The 25587-nt window shown below is 46.3% G+C and overlaps 1 protein-coding gene across 2 annotated transcripts in view; it reads left to right on the plus strand.

Moving 5' to 3' along the window:
• Positions 1–4942: 4942 nt before the first annotated feature.
• The window catches only part of LOC144142995 (uncharacterized), a 39096-nt gene continuing 18451 nt past the window's right edge, over positions 4943–25587 (plus strand). The window contains exons 1-9 of one of the 2 annotated variants that reach the window (XM_077674828.1): positions 4943–5443; positions 5794–5839; positions 6023–6043; positions 6153–6175; positions 8675–8708; positions 14901–15073; positions 15155–15210; positions 17223–17318; positions 20748–20883. In XM_077674828.1, coding sequence (XP_077530954.1) covers positions 5370–5443; positions 5794–5839; positions 6023–6043; positions 6153–6175; positions 8675–8708; positions 14901–15073; positions 15155–15210; positions 17223–17318; positions 20748–20883 — 659 coding nt within the window. In that variant the 5' untranslated portion in view covers positions 4943–5369. Of the gene's footprint in view, positions 5444–5793; positions 5840–6022; positions 6044–6152; positions 6176–8674; positions 8709–14404; positions 14583–14900; positions 15074–15154; positions 15211–17222; positions 17319–20747; positions 20884–25587 lie in introns of both variants that reach the window. The other variant, XM_077674823.1, reaches the window with a different exon arrangement.

Consider the following 25587-nt stretch of genomic DNA (forward strand, 5'->3'; position numbering starts at 1 on the left):
ACACAACATAAAAGAAAACACATCAGGCATTGGGAAGAAACATTTAAAATTGACTCACTTTATTTGATCGACAACCGGTACATTTTGCTTTTATAGCCCACAAAAGACCATTGCCAGCACTGCATTAGGGCTTAAGAACTCTTCTGCAGTTTGCTTTGGCAACAAGCAAAATGCACCATTATGTACTCGAAACACATATGACAAGCCACAGCTTTGACCAGCCCATTGGTTGCACTGGGTGTCAAGGGATAAAAAGGAAGAACCATGCCAAATGCTTTAATGTATGCACGTTGATCAAACATTAATTCAGAGTGTAGAAAAACATTCCTTCCAGCATGTTCAGCTGATCAACCAATTTGTGACAGCCTTATCGAAGTGAAGGCAAGTACGAGTGTGTGGCAAGATTTCAATGTGGGCTTTAAGAACTGTAGGTTGTCTATAGGCTGTCTGCAGTCATAATTACTATTCTGCGCCAAACACCCTAGTACACTGAGCGCAGTGAACTTCAGCAATGAAAGTAGTCATAAGTAATTTTTATCGTATGTTGATCATTGCGAATCCTAGTAAACCGTTACAAGCACCTGGCATGCTGGCAAGAGAGAGGTAGAGAGAGTAAAAGATTTTTGAAAGGAGAAGAGGCCAGCCTGAGAAACTGAACTTGGGCCTGCTACTTAAATCCCGCTGGGGCAAGGAAGGTAGTGAATACTGAGGGTATGAGAAATAACAGTGAAATCAACCAATGAACTTTGTACACTTAAAGCATGTATAACATGCAATGGGGCGCAGAAACAGACTACATCACTGTATAATTCGCATAACATATTTACCGACCATAAAAAAAAAGTTTCGCAGTTCGTGAAATTTCACCACCTAGACCCAAAAGTCCAGACAGGACAAGCAGCGATTTGACAGCTCGATCTTGCTTCTTCGTGTCAGCCCACATGCCCAAAATCTTTCGTTCAGACAGAGGGTAAGCATTCAAGCGTAGTAAGGCTGCTTCAAGGTCTTTTCACCCACTAGTATACCTTGGTCAAACACTATGCAAATGATCAATTGTCTCTGTACAGCCTTACACAGAAGGCAGTCTGGGCTGTCCTCGCGTCTGATTGTGTTCTGATACTTTCAGGTCAATGCTACTTCAAGCCGCAGCCTGTGTAGCAAGGTTTCATTGACTTCTGTGCAGTTGAGGGGCATGAGCAAGCCAGAACCTTTGCTTGGGATCAGTCCTGGGGAGCTGTTCCTGTCAATTTTGTGGGTCAGACCAATGCAAGGCAGCAGCTTGTGCACGGGCTCTGTAGAGTACTGCGTTGCTATCTTGTCTTACGATGGGTGTAGCCAAAAGAGGGTATATCCTTTAGCAGGCACAAGGCAGCATTTCCTTCCCAGAAAATTAGTTCTATAATTGTAATTACACTAGCTAGTTTTGAACAATTCTCGCAAACAAAGAGCACGACTACCAAGTGTAACAAAGGGAAGAGACAGAAACGACTTCCAACTAGTGCCTTGTTTGAGACCTATGACCCATATAAATACCACATGCGCTTTATAACATCAACATAGCAAAAACAGCACAACACCATGCTGCAACTTTTCTGCTACGACCCACATGAGCACTGCCAGCTTTCAGGTCCGCAACCTCGTTAAACTCAGTTTCCCCTTGAGAACATGAATTTAGCGCTAAAGACGGCAGACACACTTTACTGGTGCATGGTGCATACACTTTACTGGTGCATATCTGTCAAACACCAGCAAACATCAGTTAAATTGAAATGATACGGGGTAAACGTAGAAGCTGGCAAAACTCAGTGGGATGGGAGTGGCAACAAAAAATCTGTGGACAGTACAGCCTCTGTTGCGGCATTTTTCAGCACAACGACAGTTGTCGCATCGCCCTTGTTAACCTATATTCGAATCTCCTGATACTATGGAGAGACTTGTTGCATCGGTGGCACACTGGAATTACCACTGTGTCGAACCATGGAGCCTGCCAGTTGCCATTCAAGTATGCGAGTCTGCCGATGGAAATTTTTTCTGGCGACTGTTTTCTGCTGCTTCCTGCTGGCACAGCCATTCCATTCCACGCAGACAAACAAAATACGCGAAGGCCGCATGCAACAGGCATGTGTTTGCGTTGTTGTGTGGGAAGCAGGTTTGCCAACGGGTACCAGTCGGCTGCGCAGTAGCACCCAGTGTATGCTTAGATGCAGATACCTAGCAGGTCCGCCTTGGTTCATTCCACAGAGGCAAAAGCAATGCTTTCTCATGTTTCTCTGATGGTGCTTTTCAATGGCGTCAACTATGCATTGCACTAAACAAATAGACAGAGAAATATTTTATGGATTTGCGAGCAGAAGGATGCTAGAGCTTCCACCCCGTGAGAGCCGTTCTTAGTCCAAGTGCACTGAAACCCACAAGCGCCGTCAAAGTCGCCCACCTCAGACTTCCACTACAGCCTTCACCATCACTAGAGTTACATCTGGATTTTTGAAATTATTAGTAACGATTAATTATTAGCAGTGACTCTTCACGGCTAGTCAGTGAGTGGAAGTGGTTTGGTTTGTTTGGTAAAAATCAGAACAGACTGCTTTCACCATATGTTGTGAAGTGGGCGTGACAGTGACCCTGGCTCGTCAGTGAGCAGAAGTGGTTTTGCCGGTTGGATAAAAATCAAGCAGACTGCGTTGAGGGGCAGACGAAGAGTGTGGAGCACGTCAGACATACTTTTAGCCTGTGCGATCAGTGTACGTGCTTTGTGCCACTGAGAAATTTAGCAGGTATATCCCGTGTATTACGTTTTTTGCAAGTTTGTCCAACATATCTTTAGACGCAGCGTTAAATCATCAATTCCTTCTAAAAGCAACACGAAGCCAGCAGGTGAGAAAGAAAGAGGTATGTTAGTAATACTAAAGGAAATTCCGGCTATTAGCAATGGTTCATAACTACATGTAAACAATATTTGCTAGCATGCACAGTAGTTGACGAAATACTGCAGGGTAACAGTAGCACATGCACACGTGATTGCAAAGAGGGTTATGCCATGTACAGGTAAGTGTGTAAGGTTGATTTAGTGCTAATATGCTGCATGCACACGTAAATAAAAATACCCTGCGAAAAAGATGAACAAGGCAAATGAGGTTAGAGCAAATAGAAACAGCAGCTACGCAGAGTCACCTAGATGGTATGCTTAGAATGTAGATATAACAGTTCAACACAGCACGTAGCACCTGTTATTGCTGAAGCCACTGACGCATCACCTAGCCTGTTATAAATGGGCACGATCACGTACGTTGGGCGACATCGTAAATTTTGGAGCACACGAACACAACACACACGGAAAATGCCACAGAAACTCACGACAGATATCCGACGCATTTTTTGGCCACGCTTGTAACGACAGGGATCACGGCAAGTTGAAGCGCACGAACGAGAACTCGCTGTCACTGCGACGCACCATTGCTAACTGATGGGGCTGTAGATTATTCACATATACATTCCTGCTGCGACACGAATCTGGACACTTGCAAGTCGAGTGCGGAGCAGTATCAAAATATTTGCCTCGCGTTGTGATACCGACACAACACCGTGTATAACGACAACTGTGATGATAGCATCGATGATTGCGGCGCCAGCAGCCTCACACAAACAATAAACCTCAGGAAAACTACGACGCACCACACATCGGTCACGTTTTGAAGGCAACACAGTGCTTCGTACCTTACTGCACATTTTGGGGCAACATTTGGTTCTGATACGTACGTATTTGACATGAAAACATGGCGCTCTGCGCAAGCGCTGACCAGCACTTCGCGTTGCTGCCACGAATAGTCATCGGACTTTGAGGACTGTGAATTAGTGCAGACGATACAAGCGCGAGACACAGGCTTGGAGCTGAACACCTCATATGAAACGAAAACACAGCGCAGCACCGCACCACTCGTGAGCGACTCCACACAACGCTGACGCTCGTACGTTCTTGCTTGCCTCGGCACTGCGCGAATCCGAATATTTGAAACAGGCCAACGGAACAAACTCGGAACAGACGTACCACGGAACAGACAAGCCCGTACTAGAGTGAACTCTACCAGTACGTATGCCAGCACGGGGCCAAAATTCGCTCTTCGATCGAATTCGGCCTCTTCTCCATGCCGCTCGTCCGCAGGTCATCCGTAAAACACGTTGTGAATTTATAAAAAGTGCTTTGTTCACACAACTTCTTCTACGCGAGTGTCGAAACCAGTAACAAACTCAAGTTTCGCAGAGAAAAGTATAATGCAAACATCTACAAAGCATGTTTATGACGTGCCGGTAACTAGGTGACGTCATATTAAAATACAATAAACTCAGGCTAAAAATAAATATTTATATTATAATATTAGTGTGTCACTGCCAAAAATATATGCAATACTATTGAAATAATTGCAGTGTAATGCAATTGCGCACATTTTTTGTTGACGTACGTCACTTCCGTGGGGCGCAGCAGCCAGTTCGGCGGGAATCGGCTCGGAAGCCCCGGGTTGCAGCAGACGCAGCCTTCAAAGGGGAGACCTTTAATCATCATTTGATCATCATCACCTGACGAGGGCTTCAACTAAATGGCATTTATACCAAAAATAAAAAAAGGTACATGCGCGATTACGTTTGCTTATTCCTGTTCTTTACTGATTTGTAGCCTAGCGTTTGTATCTCTCCTTCGCAAGTAACTTTTCTTTTTTCAACTGAGTCGCATTTTCTTTGCGATTATCAGCTGGCCTTGTAAACGCCCTGTCCTGCTTTTTTCCACAAAGACTGTTTTTTCGTGTGGTGTGAAGCCCAGTTTCATAGAAGTAGACTTTCCCTCCATTTCGGACTCAGGCGACTCAGGCGGGTAAAGCAGGGTAAAGCCCGGTAAAGCCAACGTTACTAGACCTATCTAGTAACGTTGGGTAAAGCACTGGATGAGTACCTTGGTCGCCTTGGTCTTTGGTATTCAGTATTGTTTTTACCTTCGGGACTCAAAACATGCTCGAAAAGCACCGCACTTCCTTTTGAGTAATCGTAAAACAACCTGTTGCAAGAACGATACGCGGTTGCTGTCTACCAAAGCAGCGTTGCCCAAAGAAGACAGCTTGCCACGGTATTAGCGATGGCAGCGCCTTAGTAGAGAAGTGGCCGCTGGCAGAGTTGTTATGTGAACGGAAGTCGACGCTATTACAGGAAGCCGCAAATACTCCATTAGTTGTTGCGGGAAAGCCGCCAATCCGGGGTGCAGAGTTCGCGGCCTGTCTCCGCGCTTGGAGACTATGCTTCGGATGTTACAGCTTGGGGCTCGTTGTTCACATAGGTGTTATATACCGAAACGTCGTGCTGATAGTTGCAAGGAGGGAAGTTAGATGGTCATTTATAATTTAATAGGAATGGGCTCTTGTCTCAGCTATTGCTGCAAAGAGCGGAGCAAGCGAGCGAGGTAAGCGAGATTTACAAATAGCGTACTGCTACTACTCTTGTTCACATAAGTGTTTCTTCTTATTTCTTCTTGTAGAGCGTAGTGAGGTCCTGGTGTAATTCAGGATGAGACTAGCCTATCAACTATGTTTAGCAGTCTTGGGAGTAACGCTAGTCTTTTGTGAAAGTGCTTCTCTTGACGTTTCACATTGGTGGCGATCAGGTTTCTCCTGCATTGTTGTAACAAGAGAAAGTGTCTTCGTTTTCGAGCAAGAATTGTTCCGTACTTGGTTCTAACCGACTTGACGCTCAGCATTACTCATACTCATTTTTCTGCCGGTTGCCGATTTTTTTTTTTTTTTTTTCCGCTAGACATGTCAAACCGGCCGGTTACTTCGATACGTCAAGCCTCATCGAGGTGAGTAGCCTTTTGATCCAAAGGGGCGTTCTCCTTTCAGGCAAAGCAAAATTTGCTGGCACTCTTTGCCTCCAAGAGCGCATGAATTCTGTTTCTCATTCTCTCTTTTTCCGGGCTAAATTCCGTGCTAGATCTGCTGTGGTCTTGAAACAGGTGTATTATTATTCTTTTTTTCTTTTCCAGTTCGAAACTCTTATTGACGAGGTAAGTAGCACTCCTTCGTTTATTTCACCAACCTGGTTAAAAATATATACAGAAGTGTAAAATCAGTTACACGATGTGTCCTATATCCATATTTGCACTGATCTTTCAGCAATCGTCCAGCGAGCCTAAAAGGTGAGGACACATCTTTAACCATTGTAGATATATTCACTTTATGCTTATCGGGCGAACGTCGCGTGCATAGAATATGTTTCTGAACGCATATGCTAACTATGAGAGACCACTGCAGGGGAACGATCTGAATCTCCGTTGCATCCCTTTACCTTGCTAGCTAAAGCAAGTGATAAAAAACAAACGGGAGGTCACATGTTTGGATTGACGCACATTGGACAGGTTGCTTTAAAATGAAGCGAACCCGTCGGCTAAATGCATTCAGCGTAAAAATAGCCACACCATCCAAGAGCTCACATGGTCTACTTCGCCTCTCGCGTACGTGTAATGCCAACAAACAGTTGCAGCTAGAGGCAATAATGCACAATAATGCACCGGCAGATTTGCCTCGGAGTGCCCGTAGGGAGCATTCTGCAAGCGTTGGCCGCATGCTCCCCAATACTACTGTGTTTCTTCTTACCATGAACTTCCATCTCTCACATTGCCTCCCCACCACCTTTGGGCCTGTGTGATCACTTTCGCTGTATGGAGAAAAAGAGTCCGACCAGGTTTTAGCTGCCTGGACTGCAAGAAAGTTCCCTATAATCATCTTTTAAACTGGTGGAATCCATGCATCTCTCAAGCAAAATTTTTCAGCCCTCATGTTTGATCAGCATTTCAGATGACATTGCACTGTGAAGATGCATTTGTTGCGGCAATAGCAGGCACGTTAGGTGGGCCTGGAATGGACCTTTTCCCAGCAGTGATTTGCGCATGCGCAGGCTGTCGGTCTACCATTCTTGGCAATAGCCTTGAGCAAAATAAAGAAAAAGGGCACCCCCTCATCTTGTTGCTAGGGGAGCGGCTATGCTTTCTAGTACTGCACGTTTTTATCTCCTTTTTTTTTGTTGACAGTTCGTGGTGGGTCCGTACGTGCACACAAAAAAGGGCTAGAAGGAAAAGGGCGAAAATGTTTGAGGCTGACCACGCTGCGAGTGCATGGCTGCCATTGAGGGAGTTACGAAAATGAAAAAAAGTGAAGAAAAAGGGGTGCTTCGAACACTGTGGATTAGTCACAGGAACGTGCGCCTGCTACCGTGACATTCATGTGAAAGGCATCGGTGACGGGTGGGTGTGGGAGGGACTGCAGGATGAGAATATTTTGCGCACGAGTTCTCTGAAAGCCAGACATTTTTGGGGGCATGCCTTACTGCCATTTTTAGTTTGCCGTGGCGGCCACTAGGAGGACTGCTACTGGAAAAAAGGTCCATTGCAGCTGGTGTAATTAATGGGGTGTTTGCACCTTAAAGGAGTACTGACACGAAATTTCAAAGCTGAGGTAATTATGTAGAACGCTTCCTTTTTATCAGGAGATATGTCCCAGCAAGTTTCAACAGCAACCGTTCAGCAAAACATATTTAAAATCCATTTTAATCTTCACCCGCACGAGAAAGCCCAGAGCGGACCGACATGACATCATCTGCTACTTGCCCCAAACTGCCGACGTTGGGGCTCCTGTGACGAAGTCGACGTGCTGGCTGTGGTTGGCGCACGCTGCTCGGGCGTGTGTACACGTCATGGTTTTGGGACTGACGTCATGCTGCCCGGGTCTGTGGGGACGGCGAAGACCTCGGCCGGTCTGGGTGCGCACGTGCGCTCGCTCGCGTGCGCTTCCATAGCGGCAGCGATACGGCAAAAATGGGGACGTCACGTGATACCTCCTGTCATGGCGGCTGCTCGGCGTTTGTTTTGTCGAAACCGAAACTGACACGAATAAACGACGCCGTAAATGAATGTTTACACTGCGCTCGACCGTCTAATCTGTCATTCTATGATTAGTGGGCTGGTAGGCACGCATAGCAGCGAAAAAAACGTAACACCAAAATTTCGTGTCAGTACTTCTTTAATGTGCACTATAATGGTGGTGCCAAATGGTAAGGAAAAAAAAATGATCAAAGCCGCGTCAGCTCTCACATATGCATTAATTCAAGTGGTTCATATTGCATCCAGGAAGAATACTTTTCAGCGAGGTGGTCTTGCAGAGTGCACCCAAAAGAATTTAGGTGGTGACACTGGGCTCGATAAAATGTCTAAAACAAAACGAACTGCAATTCTCTCGCACGATGGTTGACAGTGCCACTGGGTAACTGCATTGCCCACCAAAGTCACCCTCAGAGAAGATGTGTCCAGGGCATGGCTCTCTCTTGTGATACAAATCCGAGTGGGAACAGGATACAAACCCTCCCTTCATATCACTAAGGAAATGTCATCTCCTAACCTTTACACCATGCTGCAGGGAAAAGGAGTATGTTGCACGATCAGTTCGGCATTGAAATCCAGTGCATTTGTTTCTGTGATCTTTCTCCATTTTATTCATTCATTTTTATTCACCAGCGTGCCTGGACAGCAACGACGTTTTATTTGCAGTCTCTTTGCGATGCTGGCAGGCTGCTTATTGCTTTGAAAGTGGCTTGCCTCACTTCTGTTGTCTCATGCAGTTTCTACCTCTCTCCTTTCTGTCAGTATATCATCATGGCTAAACTTTAAAAAGGGCAAGGTACGTGACGCTTTCTATGCTTTGTTCTTTCTGCACTGTTGTTCTGTGCCTGACCAAGCTTGCATGCCGGCGCATCTTGCTTTTGCAGCGTTATATCGGGTAAGCTGTCTGTGCTCTTTGCTTGCTGTGTGCAGTTGAAGCCATTGTCGAGCACAACTCGACATCCAGAACACAAGTTCTCTGAGGTTATCATTCTAAAAGCCTTGTTCTCTCTACTATTCACAGAAAATGAACCTTGCAGCTGTGAAAGGCCGCAATTTGCACGTATATATAAATGTGGCCGTAATGGTTGTCAGGTGCTAAGGTTGTTGGGATCAAGCCCAAATATCTGCCATAAAACTGTGGTTTAAAAAAAAACTGGACAGTCGGGGGCATACCAGAGGGCTGTAGCATATAGGTTCACTTGTGGGCCGCTACAGTTGAACCCCTTCATAAGAGACACGTACCAGGGAACAGTTTCTGTCTCTTATACGAGATGTCTCTTATAAGCAGGGAACAGTGTTTTCACTACCTGATCAACCCCTAGTTTAATGTGGGCCACCCTATGAGTAAAATACGCTCAAAAGAACGCTACAGCATGTTGCAAAAGATTCATTCTAATTTATGTTTGGCCACCAGAATTTATGAAATAGTTCTGAATCTTTGTTTGCTTCATGACTGTATTTATACTGTTATCCCAACAGATTCTACAAGCTTTCTCTCCTTTCACTGTTTGCGGAAGATGAATCTTAGATATTGAGTTCACAAGCCTGATGAATAGCCAGAGCACACAGCTTCTTCCGCTGTGGGCTCTGGCTATTCATCCAGAGCACACAGCTTCTTCCGCTGTGGGCTCTGGCTATTCATCACGCTTGCAGGATTCGACATCTTCGATTCTTCCTGATCGGGAGCTACGCGATTGGAAGAGCCCACTGCACACTCCTGGTATTCTTGGCTTGCGCAGAAGCCCGCATGCGCGGTCGCGCTCGTACGCACGGCAGTAAGCTTTAACCACTTCTGTACATTGAATTTCCATTGGACCCGCCGCGGTGGCTCAGTGGCTAAGGCGTTACGCTGCTGAGCACGAGGTCGCGGGTTCGATTCCCGGCCGCCGCGGCCGCTTTTCTGGTTTAGGCGAAAGCAAAAATGCCCGTGTGTACGAGATTTCCGCGCACATTAAAGATCCCCAGGTGGTCAAAACTAATCCGGAGCCCTCCACTACGGCGCACCTCATCGCCTTCGTTGCGTCGGCGCGTTAAACCCCTCTATCAATCAATCAATCAATTTCCATTGGCAGGGCTTCTCGTCGTTGTTTTATAGCTGACTGAACCACCATGTGTTTGTTGAAGTTATAATAAATAGCGACTGCGGGCGTCTGTCGTCTCCCTGTATTTCCACAATAAAACCAACTGCAGTTAGTGACTGGTAGCACTGCATCTGAAGTTAAAATGTCTGTTGCGGGCGAGATTGTCGACCGAAACTGTCTTCTACATCTGATGTCTGTTATAAAAGAGGTCAAAGTAATGGGAAAGATGGTGCGGTCAACCACGTGAGTGAATAGTGTCTCTTATACTCGATTTTCTCTTACATCCATGCCTCTTATAACGAGGTTCAACTGTATTAGCGGAAGCTTTAACTGGGTGGCAGAAATTGTCTTTGTTAAATGCTGGTCAGCTGTTATCTGTACTGGCCCTGGCCGTCATGCCGGAAGGTAGCGATGCTCGGCATGCGTTGGCAGCCGAGTTCATGGCCGTGTGTAGGTGTACAGTACTTGTTGCTGAGCTAGTTGGTACATATTTTAAGGAAGAAGAAAACGTGGCGCAAACTAGACGTAGACGAAAGAAACGAGGTAAGACATATACAGGCGCCAAAGGGTGTACAGTCTTCTCCAGGCATGGTCTCCGTGTGTGTGGCTTTGTTTCCCAGCCGGTCCGGAAGCGGGGAGGAAGCGCCGATGCCCCTGTAGCGTCGGGGCTTCGCACACCTCTCTTGTAGTCATTTTACAATGATGGTGACCAGTCAAAATGGTCATTGCTGGGAAAATAAATGACGACAGGAGTTGTACAGAATGGAATGAATTGCACGCACAGCAATTACATTTGGTTTGAGGTTTGTGGACCCTTTTCAGAATTTGGCAAGGTAAACTGATATTTGTCATTTAGCTAATCTTGTAGTTTTCAACTATTGTTTATATTCTTTTTGCTTTACCTGACGAATCAGAGGAATTTCTAATTTTTGCAGGCTTATCGAGTATAGTGGAGCACTTATTTTTCATAGGTTGTTCTTCAGTTTGGATTCCTTTGTAAAGTGCTCTTTGATTCAAACTATCTATGATTTATATACTTTGACATTATTCTATACGTTCCCATCTGGTTTAAATACAGTCGATGACCGATTAATCAGACCCTTAGAAGCCGCGAAAATGTCCGAAAAATCGAGCAGTCTGAAAAAGCAAATGTTCCCCTCATATGCTCAATGTCCTGGTGCCAGGAAAAAGTCTGAAGGATCAAGCATGTCTGAAAAATTAGGCGCCCGAAAAATCGGTCTTCAACTGTATTGTGTTACTTATGATTTACAACTACTACAATGTTATGTTTACTGAATAATGCAGTAGTGCTTAAGCCACAAATGTCATCATTGTAAGTTATAAATATATATGAAGCTCCTGCTTTGCATTTTTTACTATTTTGTGGCAATTCTGCCATGTAGTTGTACACAAACTAAATATAAGAAATTTTTGAGCAGAGCAAGATGTCCTGGAAATTCTTTTTCAGCCACAAAGGTATTAATGATGAAATTTTCTTTATGCATTGTGTGGATCTGACTGCGTTTGTGGCCAATTTTCGCACACGTGTGGTCCATGTTGAGCTCAAGCCTGGCTCAACATTGCTTGCTTGCAGCCGTGGGTCAGCTTCTAACTTGGCAGGCTGTGCCTTTGCCCACCAGATCTCCACAAGGCAACTGTCAGCTCTTCTTCTTCTGCGTCTTTTTTTTTTTTGGGGGGGGGGTCAAAGAAAAGGATTGATGAAAGACACCACACATAACTGAAACAGCTTAGATGAAAGAAACACAAGTCACTGACTGTTTCAGTCAGTGAAGTCTGACATTTTGACAGTTGCACGGCTGCCTTGCTTGTAATGAAGCCATCATCAGGAAGGCATCAAGTTCAATTCGCACAGTGATTGCCTGCCTGGTTGATTAATACAGCTGGTGGGGGAATCAGTCAGATAACCCTCTGTTATGTTCAGTGCATGAGGGTTATCTAAGTGATGAAGGATTCTAGGTATAGATGGTATTCCCTGAAGAGTTTAGCTGTTAGTTTCTTCGCTTGGCAACCCTGAAAACGGCCACGGACATGGCACGGCTTGTGCCACCGCGCGCGCGCCGCAGAAAAAAATCACCGGCGTGCGTCGTCTGCTCCGTTTCAACCCGATTCTCAACGGTGGTGTCAACAGAGATGCTATTTATCGCACTCACATTGGGCTTGAGGCATTACTTTGCGTTCAGTGGCGTAGAGTTTGGAGCGTCCAACACACATTCTGTGCTTATCACGGACAAGTACCACCATCCCGCGGAGCCCGACGTAACCAGTGACGGTGCAGTCGCATGGTTGCTTGCATGCGTGCCGCGCCAGTGAATACAACCTATAAGAAGCTATTGTACAGTCAAACCCGGATAGAGCGAATTATGCTATATATCGAACAAAAATATTTCAGTTACGGAAATACGTGGGAAACATATTCCTTATAACGAAGTTCACATCCCATTTATCGAACTCTGGGCGCCTAGAATGGCCACCGAAAAGCATGATCTCGGAGCGGCGATTGAGATGTGGATTGGCCGTGACCACGAAGCAAGAGCCGCGACTGAGACATTGCGCCTTGCACGGAGCGACGGGACGCCCAATACTTTCCGGAACTGTTTCCGATGGCGGGACTCGCGACGGAACCCGCCCAGTCAGTGAGTGCGGACCAAGACAGCAGCATCTGTGAACTGTGGGAAGAGCTCGCCAACGTTCCCGATGATGTCGCCAGTGAAATCCGTCCGACGCTTATAATGAAGCGCTTTCGGCAGTCGATGTGCTCCGCCAACGCTTCTTAGATTTTTGAGGACGCAGACTCGAACTGGTGCAAACAATGTTTCGTGTAGAGAATGCTATGCTAGTTGAAGCCGCCAAAACGAAAGTGAAAACAAAAATCACCATTTTTTTTGCAACGTGGGCAGTTAAGGCGGAAAGTAGCTTTGATACTTGCAATAAATGAATTATTTTGGTCTGGTAATGGCTACTGTAGTGTGTTCACTTCTGCATAAGTGGATGGCGGAGTTGTGGAGGTGGCAGGGGGCTCCCGCGGATTGCGAACTCGTAACAATAAGCTCGTTATAGGCGGGTTCGGTTATATCGAACTATTGGATATATCGAACTAATCGCGGTGCATATTGCAGTTCGCTCTAAACGGGTTTGTATGTTACATGCTGCAGCCGCGATGCTATGCTGTTTCATTCATGTTTTGCCTTGAAGCCAGAGCTGAAACTAGCCTTGCCATGAAATTTCACAAGCAGGGGCAAGAGCTTTTGTTGCTGTTCCATTCGAGTGTGTTGTCACTGAGCTTGTCACTGAGCTAGTTGGTACATACTTGTATAAACAAGAAAATGTGGCGCAAACTAGACAAGAACAAAGAAGAGAAGATGTGACAGAAAATGGCTCCTGTTTCCGTCGTATCTTCTCTTCATTGCCCTCGTCTAGTTTGCGCCACATTTTCTTCTTTATTCAAATATGGGTATAGTGGTTGTCAGAGAATAAGCACTTGTCAAACAAGAGCCTTTTCGCACATAATGCTGACCCACTTTCATCCTCAAGGTGTCTCCACAGCCTTGCCTAATTGGTGAACGTGGCCATTGTCGCTCACTGGGGTGCGTATGCAGTGCACAACCTAGGAGGCCTGCTAATTCTATCACATGTAAGCAGTTACCCGGACGTTCTTCAAGGCCATCATTGTCAGAGCCGGCAGGCTAGTAGTGAAGGAAAGTTTGTGTGGGGCACGTGTGAGAGGGGGACTTCGTTGTTAAGCTTTGCGTGGCAGGGAGGCAAAACTGCTGCATGCGAAGGAAGGTGTAGTGCGGCTAAACTAGTCAAAATCCACGCTCGGAATGCTGGCTTGGTGACTCGGCATGACTACTTAAAACCAAAGGTGCAGTTTGGGCTTGTTGGTGATGCATACTGAACATATTTTAACACACAAGTCTAGGGGGAAAGTCTATGCACTGAAGTATATCAGGTGCACTTATCAACTGTAAACTGCAGAGCAGGCATGTTTAGTGTGGATTTGGGCAAAGTAATGGGCGTAAAACACAATTTTCACACACGTGCAAGGGCAGTAAATTGCAGCTTTTCTTCTTTCTTTTTTGATATACTGTAAATTTATTTTCAGTGGCTACATTGCTGCTCTAAAAGCTTGGTTTTCCAGACTGATTCGCATTCCAGTTGAGGCAGTACGAAAATTGAGTTTCAGCTTTGAAAACCGGAGAGAATATAACGCTTCAGCATCTGGGCATTCGGGGGAAGCGAAAACATTGAACGAGGTGGATTTTTGTGTGTTGGTCAGTGCCTGGTGTCTTTTTATTTGTTCAGTTATACTTAAACTTTTCAATGCTTCCCTTTAAGTTCTGCTCATTTCCATTCTTCTTTTTCTTTCTGTTCCCGTTTTATTTGTGTTCAGTTTGCAAAGCCTCGAACTTCCTGAGACCGAGGGCCATGCAGAAGTTACAACTTATTGTGATGGAAGCTACGACTCGCAATCAAGGCTTTATCACTTGAACTTTGAGGAGCCTCTTACATCTGACGACGACCTTTTGAGCTTGACTGACGATGATGATGACTGCATCGTTATTAAACAGGTATAACAAAGCTGTGTACTGGCCTCTTTGTGACTGAAGTTGCTGGAGGTGTTTGTTTTGTTTTATGTTTATTTGTTTTATCTTTTAAGAGGCAGCTTAAGGTACTTATGCCTTACGACCTTGTTTAGTTCTCCGAACCACGGATCACTAGGCTGTGTGGGGTTGCTCCTTCCAATCTACAGTTAAACCTTGTTTTAACGAAATTGGCTCTAATGAAGTAATGAATGTAACAGGTGCTCCCCCTTCAGTTTCGTTAGTTACGAGGTCTGATAACTGTAGCAGGCCGCCCCTGCCGCCACCCTGCATTGTGTTGCACAGTTGGCCTTCCACCAAGAGGATGCCCTGGAGCTGGAAGAGGAGGCCAAAGTGCAGCCGCCCAGTGCCGCCGCCGCCGAGACCCCGCCCCTGGTCGGGGGCCAGAGGGTTGTGGTGCGCTCCAGGCTCGCCAAGGAGGACAACTGGACGGGGGCCGACCACAACGCGTGGGCCCTGTGAGTCCATTGTGCGCGGGAGCCACAAGGGAGGGGGGGTTGACGAAGCCATGTTTACACCCTTCCCTCACAACCCTGCAGGGCAGGGGAGGAGGAAATCCTGAATGTGACCAAGCTTCGCAGCCACCTACCAAGCTGTGAGTGCTCTCAGTGCCCGTTCTGTGTATGCGTGTGTGTGTGTCAGGGGGGGGGGGGGGATGCGCACGTGCCTTATCGATTCAAAAGTGCACTAAACGTTGCAGTGGAATTATGTGCCTCGTAAAGCGAGTGAATCGTTCTAGTAAGTACGCTGAAGAGAGTGCTGACTGTGAGAGGCATTGCTACAAATACAAATCTGTGTGGGTCAAAAAGGATTCGAAAAGAAAAACAAATCTCGTGCATAGCTGGTAAGAACGACACCTATATCAGGCACACACACATGACGCAGGGTTGGAAATGGCAGGGCTTGCGAGAGTGCACTGCTCCTCCCAAGAAAGCATGTACCCATTTGTGGCATCTGGAGCCCACTATACTCGGGGCAACTTTCTGTGGCAATGGAGAGAACGCTATAGGGGGAGGGGAAAGCTAACTGCTCTGTGTTACTGCGCCAAAGTAGTTCCCAATAAACTGGTCTCGGTTCCAGTTTCGGCATGGTAGGTACGCATTTGGTACTGTTCATTTCTTCGGATGAGCTCCATGGTTGAGTGCACTGAAACACGATCACCAAGCATGCAGGCATATTGGCGTCTTCTTCCCCAGGCTTCATTTGTTTGTAAACACAAGCCAGCGCTTTGACTGGAGAGCTCAGACTGACCGTGGACTATGCCGTCCAACTCTCTATTATACAGAAATGAATTGATTTTGTCAGCACTGCACTTTTGAGGGCATGCACTGATTTCTACTCTCTTCTGGAGCTGAAAACTGAGCAGCACCACCGACATGTGTAGCGTGCTTACACAGCACGGGTGCAGTATACTGAAAGAGTAGCACGCACGCACACGTTTACGCACACACTCGCTTATTCCGGCAAACTGACTCACCGAACGAATTGCTGAAACGGCGGTGAGTCCCAGTTGCACCAGTCTCATTTGGGCGTACACTCTGAAAACCCCTTGCTTCATTTGTTTTGACAGCTTTTGCATCTCAAGCTTCCAAAAATCCTATGCAGAGAATGAAGTCGTGAGTGCTGAAGGCCGTTGATGAGGACCCCATATTTTTTTCGAAAGAGAGCCTATGCGACACCGGTGGCGATGGCCGCAACCAAAAACATCCGAAAATCTAAAAAATAGTGCTCTTTGTTACATATATTTTGGCTAGTAATTTAGTGGCATTATCAATTCAAGGCTAAAACATAAGAACTATATATTTTTTAATTGCTTAGGTTACAGCCAGCCAATTATTTTTGTTGAACTACTTCCAGCTACGCAGCAAAATGGCATGGTTCGGCTCTGTAGCCTTAGCTGCATTGCCACAACAAGTTGTCCCTGAGCATATGTAAGCTGCTCTTATTCAGTAGGCTCTAGTGGAGGCCAAGACAGTCTCCTGCTATGTGTAAATTTGTGATTTCAAAGCCAAGATTTGGCACGATGTTTTGTTTGCAACGAAGGTGAAATCACAGTGCCTAAGTACACAGTGTTAGGTGCACGTTAGGGGCTGTAGTGCCCATCTTGCATCTGCCTCCAGCCTTGGAGAGCTAAGCGGGGGCTTCAAAACTACTGCCTACTTTCCCTTGTTGGCAATTCATTGGAATAGAGACCGTAAAGGTTGGGCTAGCATCTAGGTTGCACATGGTATTTTTAATTACACTTATCTGATGTGGCACTAGTCATACCACTGTTAGTTGCCTTTTATTTTTCCCCTTTTTCTCTCCCCCCTCATCTTACGTCATACTCTCTTGACCTCAAGTTTTTTCCCCTCTGTTGCAGTAACCAGTATACAATGCCTTTTACGCGGTGTTTCCATTCAGTTTACGTTCATTTTTCAAGGGGAGAAGCAACTTGGCTTGTTCGCCTTTGTGTTGGTTTTTTGCATTGAATTGCTCATTTTTCTTTTCCTTGTATTTCTCTAAACCGGAAAAATTCGGTGTTGTTTTGGTGAGAAGTTGCATGAATGTAAGGGAAACCGGAAGCAGGCAGTGGCCTATCGTCAGCTCACAACCGCAAACTCGCAGGCCCCCAGTTCCTTACCAAGACATGGGAGAAGGAACGTGAGCGCCTCAACAGCAGCCCCCACTCGTCGCTTGACCTGGAATGGGAGAATGAAGTTGGTAAGGCTGTGTGTGTGTCCCAAAATGTCGCAGCTTTTTACGCTGCATAAAATGCTTACAAGAGGGCTATTATTATTTCCCTCTGCATCATATCACAAGGATTACACTGCCGTGAAAAAAAAAAAAAAAACAGTAATACAGGGGTGGAACAACTGCGCCATTGAGCGCCAAACCGCCCCTGTTGCACCAAACTAGTTTATCAGCGCCATCCTGCACTGCAGTGCCTGAATTGAGCCGCGAGATACGACCGCTATGATGCCCCATGTCTGAAAACTTGGCTGAAACATTGTGTTTTGGTCTCATCAAGGCGGTTATGGTTTCAGTTTCATCAAGGGTATGAGCAGCTATGAAAGTTGGCTTTGGCTCAGCCGTAAGGCCGCAGGCTGTGAGCGCCTTCTCCTCCATCTATTTGCATTTCTTTGTTTCGCATTCGCACAAATTCGTTTACTGGTGTCGGCAGTTGCACCACAATCAATGAAAAATGACCTAAAGTAAAATAATTTTGTGGCTTATCGCAAACAGATAAAATAATATTCGCATGAAAAAGATGTAGTTTATTAGAGGTAAATTTAGTCGCCCATTTTTGACGATCCTGGCTTTGCTGCCCACAACTTTTCGTAGTGGCATGTATTGAAAAAACAGGTTCTTGGACGCTTTGCCCGCAGTTTTTAATTTGGTTCAATTTTGTTGGGAGGTAATTACTCATTTTCGCCTGTGAACATTGGGGTTAGCTTTGCTTAGGGGGGGGGGGGGGGGGGGTCCAAATTTAATCATGCCTCGCTCTAGTTACGTTGTCTACGCCGCATGTTCATGGACTTTCACAACCCTTTGACGGGCAAAGACAAGAGCTATGTTCAGCATCGCACGCACTCAAACCGCTGTTCGATAGAAAAAATGCAAGCAGATGCTTTGTTTTATGGAATGCCACCATGAGTTCGCCTAAACACTGCCGTTTACCGGACGCGGAGAAAGGCCTGTTATCTGATCCCCTTTGGCTCTGCGCGTGAGGTTTGACCTTTAACAGGGATGATGAGGCTTGCTCGCTGGGGCCGAAGGTAGATAACTCCGCATGTTGTAAACCTCCAGATATAGCACAAGAACTGCGTTCCCTGGTCGGAGTAGGTTCTAGTGCACAGTAGAATGCCTGAATAGTGGATAGATAAAACGTAACTTGGATGGGGCTGGCACAGTGGCCAGCAGGGACGTTAGGAAGGCACCATAATTCTGTGAAATGGTTTTACATCTGATTCAAATTGCATTTCTCGCTGCTCCAAACCTGCTCCAAAAGGCCTTTCTGGCTGCTCCGAGCCTGATACAAAAGGCACTTTTGCCTGCTCCCAGGACTGCTCCCAAACCCATGTACCCTGTTCCACCCCTGTAATAGTTACGTAGTGGTTATGTTGGGAGTATGTGAACAGATGTGTGACGTTTAACAGAAACTGATTGATTGTGAGGTTTTAATGCTTCGACGCTACACAGGCGATGAGGCGCACCGTAGTGGAGGTTTCTGATGAGGCGCGCCGTAGTGGAGGAAAACAGCTCACACCATTGTCACAGTAGTGTACCCACCGACCAAAAAAAGAAAGCAGTCTACATCTTCATCTTCGCCTAACTTGGCCACAATGGCCGAAGTTATGTGGGTGCAACGGGAAGCCCTCACTGTTACTTTTTCGCACATTAAAAGCAGGGGGGAGACAGCTGCGCATATTGCGCAGTTTTGATACAATTCCGTTTTCCCGGCACCAGGCTGCTCTAAAAAGCATTAAAATTGCAAAAAATGTGCCAAACTGCTCCAAGACACCCTGAAAAGCAACGATTTTGACCCTCGCTTCAATTTCAAAGGCAAGAAAGGCGGCGGTGACAACATGAGTTTCTTTAGGTGGCACTGTTCTTAGCGGAGACGGGGTGATATGATCTTGGTATTGTTAGTTCAGTTGAGCCCTCGTCTTCTGCCTTCCAATCTCCTCTTTTATTTTCGCTCACTCGCAAATCCACAAACGGCAGAAAAAGAAACTGTGAAACAAAGCCATTGATAGCTTCTAAAGCGCGATAGACTCCCCAGCTGGGTTCGCTAAAACAGTCTTCCTAATTGGGCATCGCTATGGCAACGAAAAGCATGGCCACCGTGCAAAGCGGCTGCTGCCTAGTTCGAGACATAAGGTCAGTACTGTTCAGGCGCTCATTGCGCTTAGCCGATCTTTTGCCTTGTTTAGGTTACGCGGTGAGCTGGGTTCCCGTTTGGTCATGTTATCTGTTGTGGTACTGAACAGTGACATTAACGCAGGGATAAGGCCTGAGAACGTGTGCTATATTACGGGAAGTTGCACGGCTCAAAAGACCGAGTTCTTTAAAAACAACATGGTGCCCACGACTTCGCCGTGGTTTGTCCTTGAGTGTGATATGCGGTGACTGCGTCTGCTATCAGGGTTCGGGAAGTGGACTTCTGGAGTCATTGCGATTTTATAAAATGCTGAGTTGTTATGGCTGTGTTTAACAGCGAGCTCGCAAGCCTCGGGAATAGAATGGTTGAACGCAAGTTGCGGCCTGCGCTGCATCGCCGCAATGTGTTCGGGCAGCGCCTGATAGCAGGACTGGTTACTGTTGTACATGGTTAATAATAATTATGTGTGTGAAGTGAAATTTAATGCCAAAGAAAAGGTGGGTAAACATAGCAATTTACGATCATGGTTAGGTGCAACGACAGTCACCTCACTTTGCAAGTTTTGCTGTGGCTCTACACTCGTTCGTACAATGCAGTGTGGGATTACAGAAATAATAATTTTGGCGTTCAAATGTTCATATAATCACTTTATGATTGCAGTGTGTCTTAATTTGATATTTTTAACGACCCGCTATGCTGTGTATGCATACAGCTTCAATAAAATTTAAGTTTGCAAGAGGGTAGTTCAGTTCATACCCTATGATACTCTACTAAAAACACTCTCTCCAAACGCTATTTCAGTCGTGTTTGTATTCCAAGCTGATTAAAAAGTGTTTTTTCATCATTTGCTACAAATTTGATTTTTTAGGCTCCTCAGGTGATGTATTAAATGCCATTAATTGCTTCAAATTGAGGTTCTTCTGCTCCAGAATCAAGTTTTCGCTGCTCCAAAAACTGCCCCCAAATCTGTTTCAGCGGTCTCACCCCTGTAAAAAGCAAAAAGGTTAGCTAATGTTTTAAAAAATATTCATTTTTCTTTTGTAGCTGTTGTATTTTGCCTGTTGATGCTCGCTTGCTTTGTCCAAAACTGCCCTTGATTAAACAGGGAGGTCCGTAACCCAGGCAGCGCAGGATGCACTTTTACTTCATTTATTTTTATTTTATTTTTATTTTTTTATTTTCTTTCTTTTCTTCTTTTATTTTTATTTATTTTATTTTATTTTTTTTTTTTTTTTCATTCTTTTGTTGTTTGTTTTCCCCCATTGAAGGTTTGACACCACCACAGCAGTGCACATCTGCTGCGGATGAAGACTTCGTGTATGTTCCGGGTGCAGACACATGTAGCAACCACTCCACTCCAATCTCCAATGAAAATGACCTCGAATGGGACGGCGACCTTTCAAGGTGCGTTGAGTTGCAGTGGCCACCACTGTACGCATAGGTTGGAAGTCTTGTGTTCAGCCGTGGCAGTTTTGGGTGACAAAGTATATGTCCATTCCACACTTCTGTCCTTTCATGCCAAATCCAGGGTGTAGAGAGAAAAGTGTGATCATTCTTTTTTTTTTTTTTTTTTGTCAGTACAAACACTCTTAACTTACAGGGACACTGAAGTGAATTTGTCAAGCTCCAGTTTTTCCTTGCGCTGCATAGACTGGCTCAAATGAACACACTTCTCAGCGTTTATCTGGGTGATAAGGCGGTACAGTGGAACCCCGCTGATACGTCCCCCGGACTTACGACGACCCGCTTCTTATGACAGATCACCGCGGTTGCGTCAGGCTCCCCATAGAAACAATGCATTAAAAACCTCGACGATATGACGCTCGGGTGCATGTGGTCCGCTTCATACGACGGGCACAGGTGCGGATGAACTGCGCTTTTCCCGTATTTTACACCACTTCGCCGCCTCGTCCTGGCCTTCTTTATTCTTAACCCCCGTTTGACGCTGCTTGATGTGCAAAGGGCCTCAGGTGGGCCAGGCTATTTACTGAACAGACACAAGCAAGCAGGCGGGTACTCGTCAGCGGGAGTTAACGTGCAACGGCCCCACGCAGCAGCAGTACACCAACGCGCCAAGCGCGAGAAGTTGAAGTTTAGGTGGCAGGTGGACCGTGAATTTGAAGCTCCCGCTCAGCCGCCGACGAACGCAAAAACACATACGACGCATCCACACGGCAATGACCAAACAGCCGCTTTCCCCGCCCACTCAATCCAAGTTTCTTCCTTTCACGATGCTCTTTCTCCCTATATCTCTGCTCCCTGCTTGTCAGTGTCTTCTGGATTTCTTTTTCTTTTTTGCTAGAGTGTCTCAAATTCACGCACGTTCGCCGCAAGGGTTGAGCAAGATACATGAGGCGATGTGTGGAGTCGCGTACCCATCGGCACCGCAGCAAGTCACTGTAGCAAGATCGCGCAATAATTTTCGCCGCTACACGGTTTATTCACGAAGGTTGAATTATCTTATCTAGTTCACATTGCTGGGTCTTTTGGGAAACAAAAACAGCTATGTGTTGAGCACTATTACCCAATGGCAACGGCACGAGACCGTTCAAAGGGTGTCTACTCCATGTACGCCAATGCCGTTTTTTGTTCATCTCCGCCTTGTACCATCGTTCGCTAGGCTTGGCCTTTTCAGTTTCACACTCGCCCTTTCACCTCCCAATTTGCTCGACCACATCGGCCTTGTATCGCGTAGCATGCGGCGCTTGGAGGGCGGGCTAGCTGGACGCTATAAAGGGGCGGCGGGCACAACATAGGCGCTGCTTTTTGTAAACTTGGGATTTAAGCTAAAGGTTCGCAAATCACGCAAGAACGTACTAAATATAGTAGTTTAAGTAAGTTCTTGGCCCACCTGTCACGGGAGACCGTCTACTAGGCCTGCATTTACCCACACCCCGGTTGTACGACAGCCCGGTCATACGACCCTTTCTCGTGGTCCCTTGAAAGTCGTATTATTGGGGTTCCACTGTATTTATTTTATAAAGCCTGAAAGAAGAAAAACTACCATGCGCAGTTTGTGGTGGCTGCACCAACTAACCGCAGTGACATCAGCTAAAGCTGCTGCGTGATTGGACGATGTCCAAGATTAGCATTCAAACCAGTTTCGGTTTCGGTTCTGTGAAACCATATGCTTGGCATTTGACGACATCGTTGGATGGGTATTCTCGATATCTCAGTAATCGCCATACCGTGCTTCTACCATGTTGTCGGCTGTAAAATGCCTCAGATAAGCCTACTAGGACGTCTACTAATCACAGTACCGTATTTTCCGGTGTAAAAGTCGTGGTTTTTTTCTGAAATTTTCGTTGGTGCGTCTTATCCACCGGTGCGACTTATGTAAGGAATAAATCCAGTTCACGGCGGCCGCGCGTGGCCAGGGCACGTTGAGGCACAGCTCTATGGTGTAAATCAATCCTAAGCCCACCGGTACAGCGTTTCTCATAGCCCATATGTCGCTTCGGGACATTACACCAAAGAATTTGCAGCTTTTTATAGTCAAAAACAATGATAATGGCCTGCGACAACCGCGCGCCACTTTACGCCAAGCGCAGCAACTACAGTTCAGAATAAATTCGAAGTAACGTCAAACTAGGTTGCAAAAACAAAATGCAGCTTATGAATTATTACAGAGAGTTACTCTGAAGGAGGTAAACATGCTGCTAATTTTTAAAATGACAGCTTGCGGATAAGTTTTGATTTTCGGGCCGCTTCCGGTCGCGTCACTTCCATCCGCCATGACACCTTTATTGTGCTGATTTACGACAGCACACAAGAGACACGCGACGTTTGGAGAGGTGGCCAAATGGGTCTCCGACTCTTGGGACTCCATTTCTACAAAAACAGTTGTAGCCGGGTTGATAAAGGCCAGAGTAATCCGGTCCGCGAGTGGTAACGATGTTGGCGAAGAAGACATCAAAGAGTCGGAGAACGACAGTGATGTGCCGGTGGAACTCCCACCGAAGATACTGAATTATTTGTTAGCGAGTCTGAGGAAAAAGACTTAGATGGTTTTGCCTAAACGCCGTCCGTAATAAACCATTTTTGAGAAGTTAGTTCTGTCTAGACTTTGGATGTTATATGCCCGTATCTAGCCCTCCTTACAGGGGGATGCGTTAAAGGAGCCATGAAGAGAAAATGCAAGTTGGTTTTATTCGAAAGATTTCGTGTTTTATAGTGCCCCCAGCGCTTGTCCGGATACAAACGGTGCTTTATTCACTGAGAAATTAAACAATTAGGTTAAAATTTTGATTTTCCCGCTCAATCGTGCGTTTTCGTGGTCCCAAGTGACATCACAGGAACCGACCGCTCTGCAGCCTAGAGTACCTTCATTCACGCATCCGCCATACAGGGCAGAGACACGTATACGCTGGCGCCGCCATTTTCGGTTGCTCGCTCGCCGCCGAAGCAAGTCATTGTGTCAAAACCGCGCTAAAATTATCACCGCAACGCGGTTTACTGAAGAAGTTTGAATCATATTGTCTGTTTCGCGTTGCTAGGTCTCGTGGGAAACGAAAAGAATAACGCGTTGAGCCCGTTGGCCCAATTGTGGCAGCACGGGACCGTTCAAAGGTTGTCTCCACCCTCTACAGCGGTATTGGTTTGTTCCCGCGTTTCTTTACGTTCCGTAACCTAGATGGCGCCACCATACCGTGGCAAGCGTTTGGTTTGTTTTTGCCCGCATTTAAACCTGGCTTGTTTTTGTTCTGGGAGAAAATATTCGTTCCCTGAAACAGTGCTCGCTCGACAAATGGGGTCACGTAAGACACCGTCGCTTCCGTCAATCGGCCAGTGTCGTCTGAGACAACCCCAAGCCCCGTAGTGCTGTGCAGCTAAACCAAGCATGCTGTGCGCAGTACGAACAGCAGAACGCATCAGTACTTCTATGTTTACATGTGCTTTCGTAACTTCCACTGTTTGTCCCATCATTCTTATTGCTTTGTAAAGAATGTGCCCTAAATTTAAGCGCAAATCGCTCGTTCGTCTAGTTTGTAAGCTCTACCTAATTTGCGTCTGCTTCTGCCAGCCTCCGCCAATCGCAGAGCTTAGCTCATGTGACATCATAGGTTCTGTTGCGGGAAAAGAGCTGGTGGGTCGCATGACCATTCCCGTTTTTCCTAATTATGTAGCTTATTTGAGCGAAGTTTACGTTAAAAGTGGTGTCAGTATGATTCTAACGAGACAATCTTTTGAATGAACCAAACTTGTGTTTTCTCTTCATGGCTCCTTTAATAGGCGGCGGCCGCCGCAACCATGTACTTTCGCCGCACTTTCTAGCGATCTGATTCACTATCAGTTTACCTAATTAACAAGTGCGTCTTATATAGGCTCCGGAACGATCGCCGGGTGGCGCTGCACTCTCCCCTCCGGGGGAGTACGCCGAGGCGGGCGCCGCTTCGGCACGTGCTTTTTTCGCTGCGCGCGTGCTGCATTTCTCGCGCTAGGATGAGGGCTGGGTAAAATTTTCTTTCGACTTATGAAAGCATACACATTAGCACGTGTCCAGCAAGTTCGGTTTACACGTAGAGTAGCTACTGGGTCCATTTTTGCCGGTGCATGTCTTGTCGTCTGCTAGAGACGCGTCGTCTGCTACGCGCTGCTCGAACGGCCGAGCGCCCGTGCTCTTGTGAAGCAGACGCCTCCCGGCCCGCTCCTCCACGTCTGGCAAGTGCTCGCGCAGCTCGCGCTGTCTCCTGCACCGCCTGAGGCATCCAGCCCCCTACTCACGAATGCGAAGAAAGCGACCGCCTGCTGCGCGAGCCACTTAAGCCAGCACGTACAAAGGGCGGCGGGAACACTTCTCACTCGCCAGAAAGGAAAAGATTAACTGAAAGTGAAGCAAACCCCCATATTGTTGCATGGTCAGCTGCCACGACAGTAACAAGGCGAAAGAAGAGGATCCATTCGTTAAATTCTGCATATTCCCCGCGAAAGCGCACCAAAAGGATAGACGGTAAGCATGGATCACTGCGATTCGAAAGGTGAAATAAGTTGACACATTTTTGTTTGTATCTGTGTGCTTTCAGTTTAGATTACCCGGCTTTGAAAATGCAAACTAGTGTTCTAACGAGTCCTCCCCTCTACACTTTTTTTAATGCATGCTTGCATGCT

This window comes from Haemaphysalis longicornis, unplaced genomic scaffold (assembly GCF_048455015.1).
Source record: "Haemaphysalis longicornis isolate Haplotype H1 unplaced genomic scaffold, Haemaphysalis longicornis Haplotype H1 scaffold_1, whole genome shotgun sequence".
NCBI lineage: Eukaryota > Metazoa > Arthropoda > Arachnida > Ixodida > Ixodidae > Haemaphysalis > Haemaphysalis longicornis.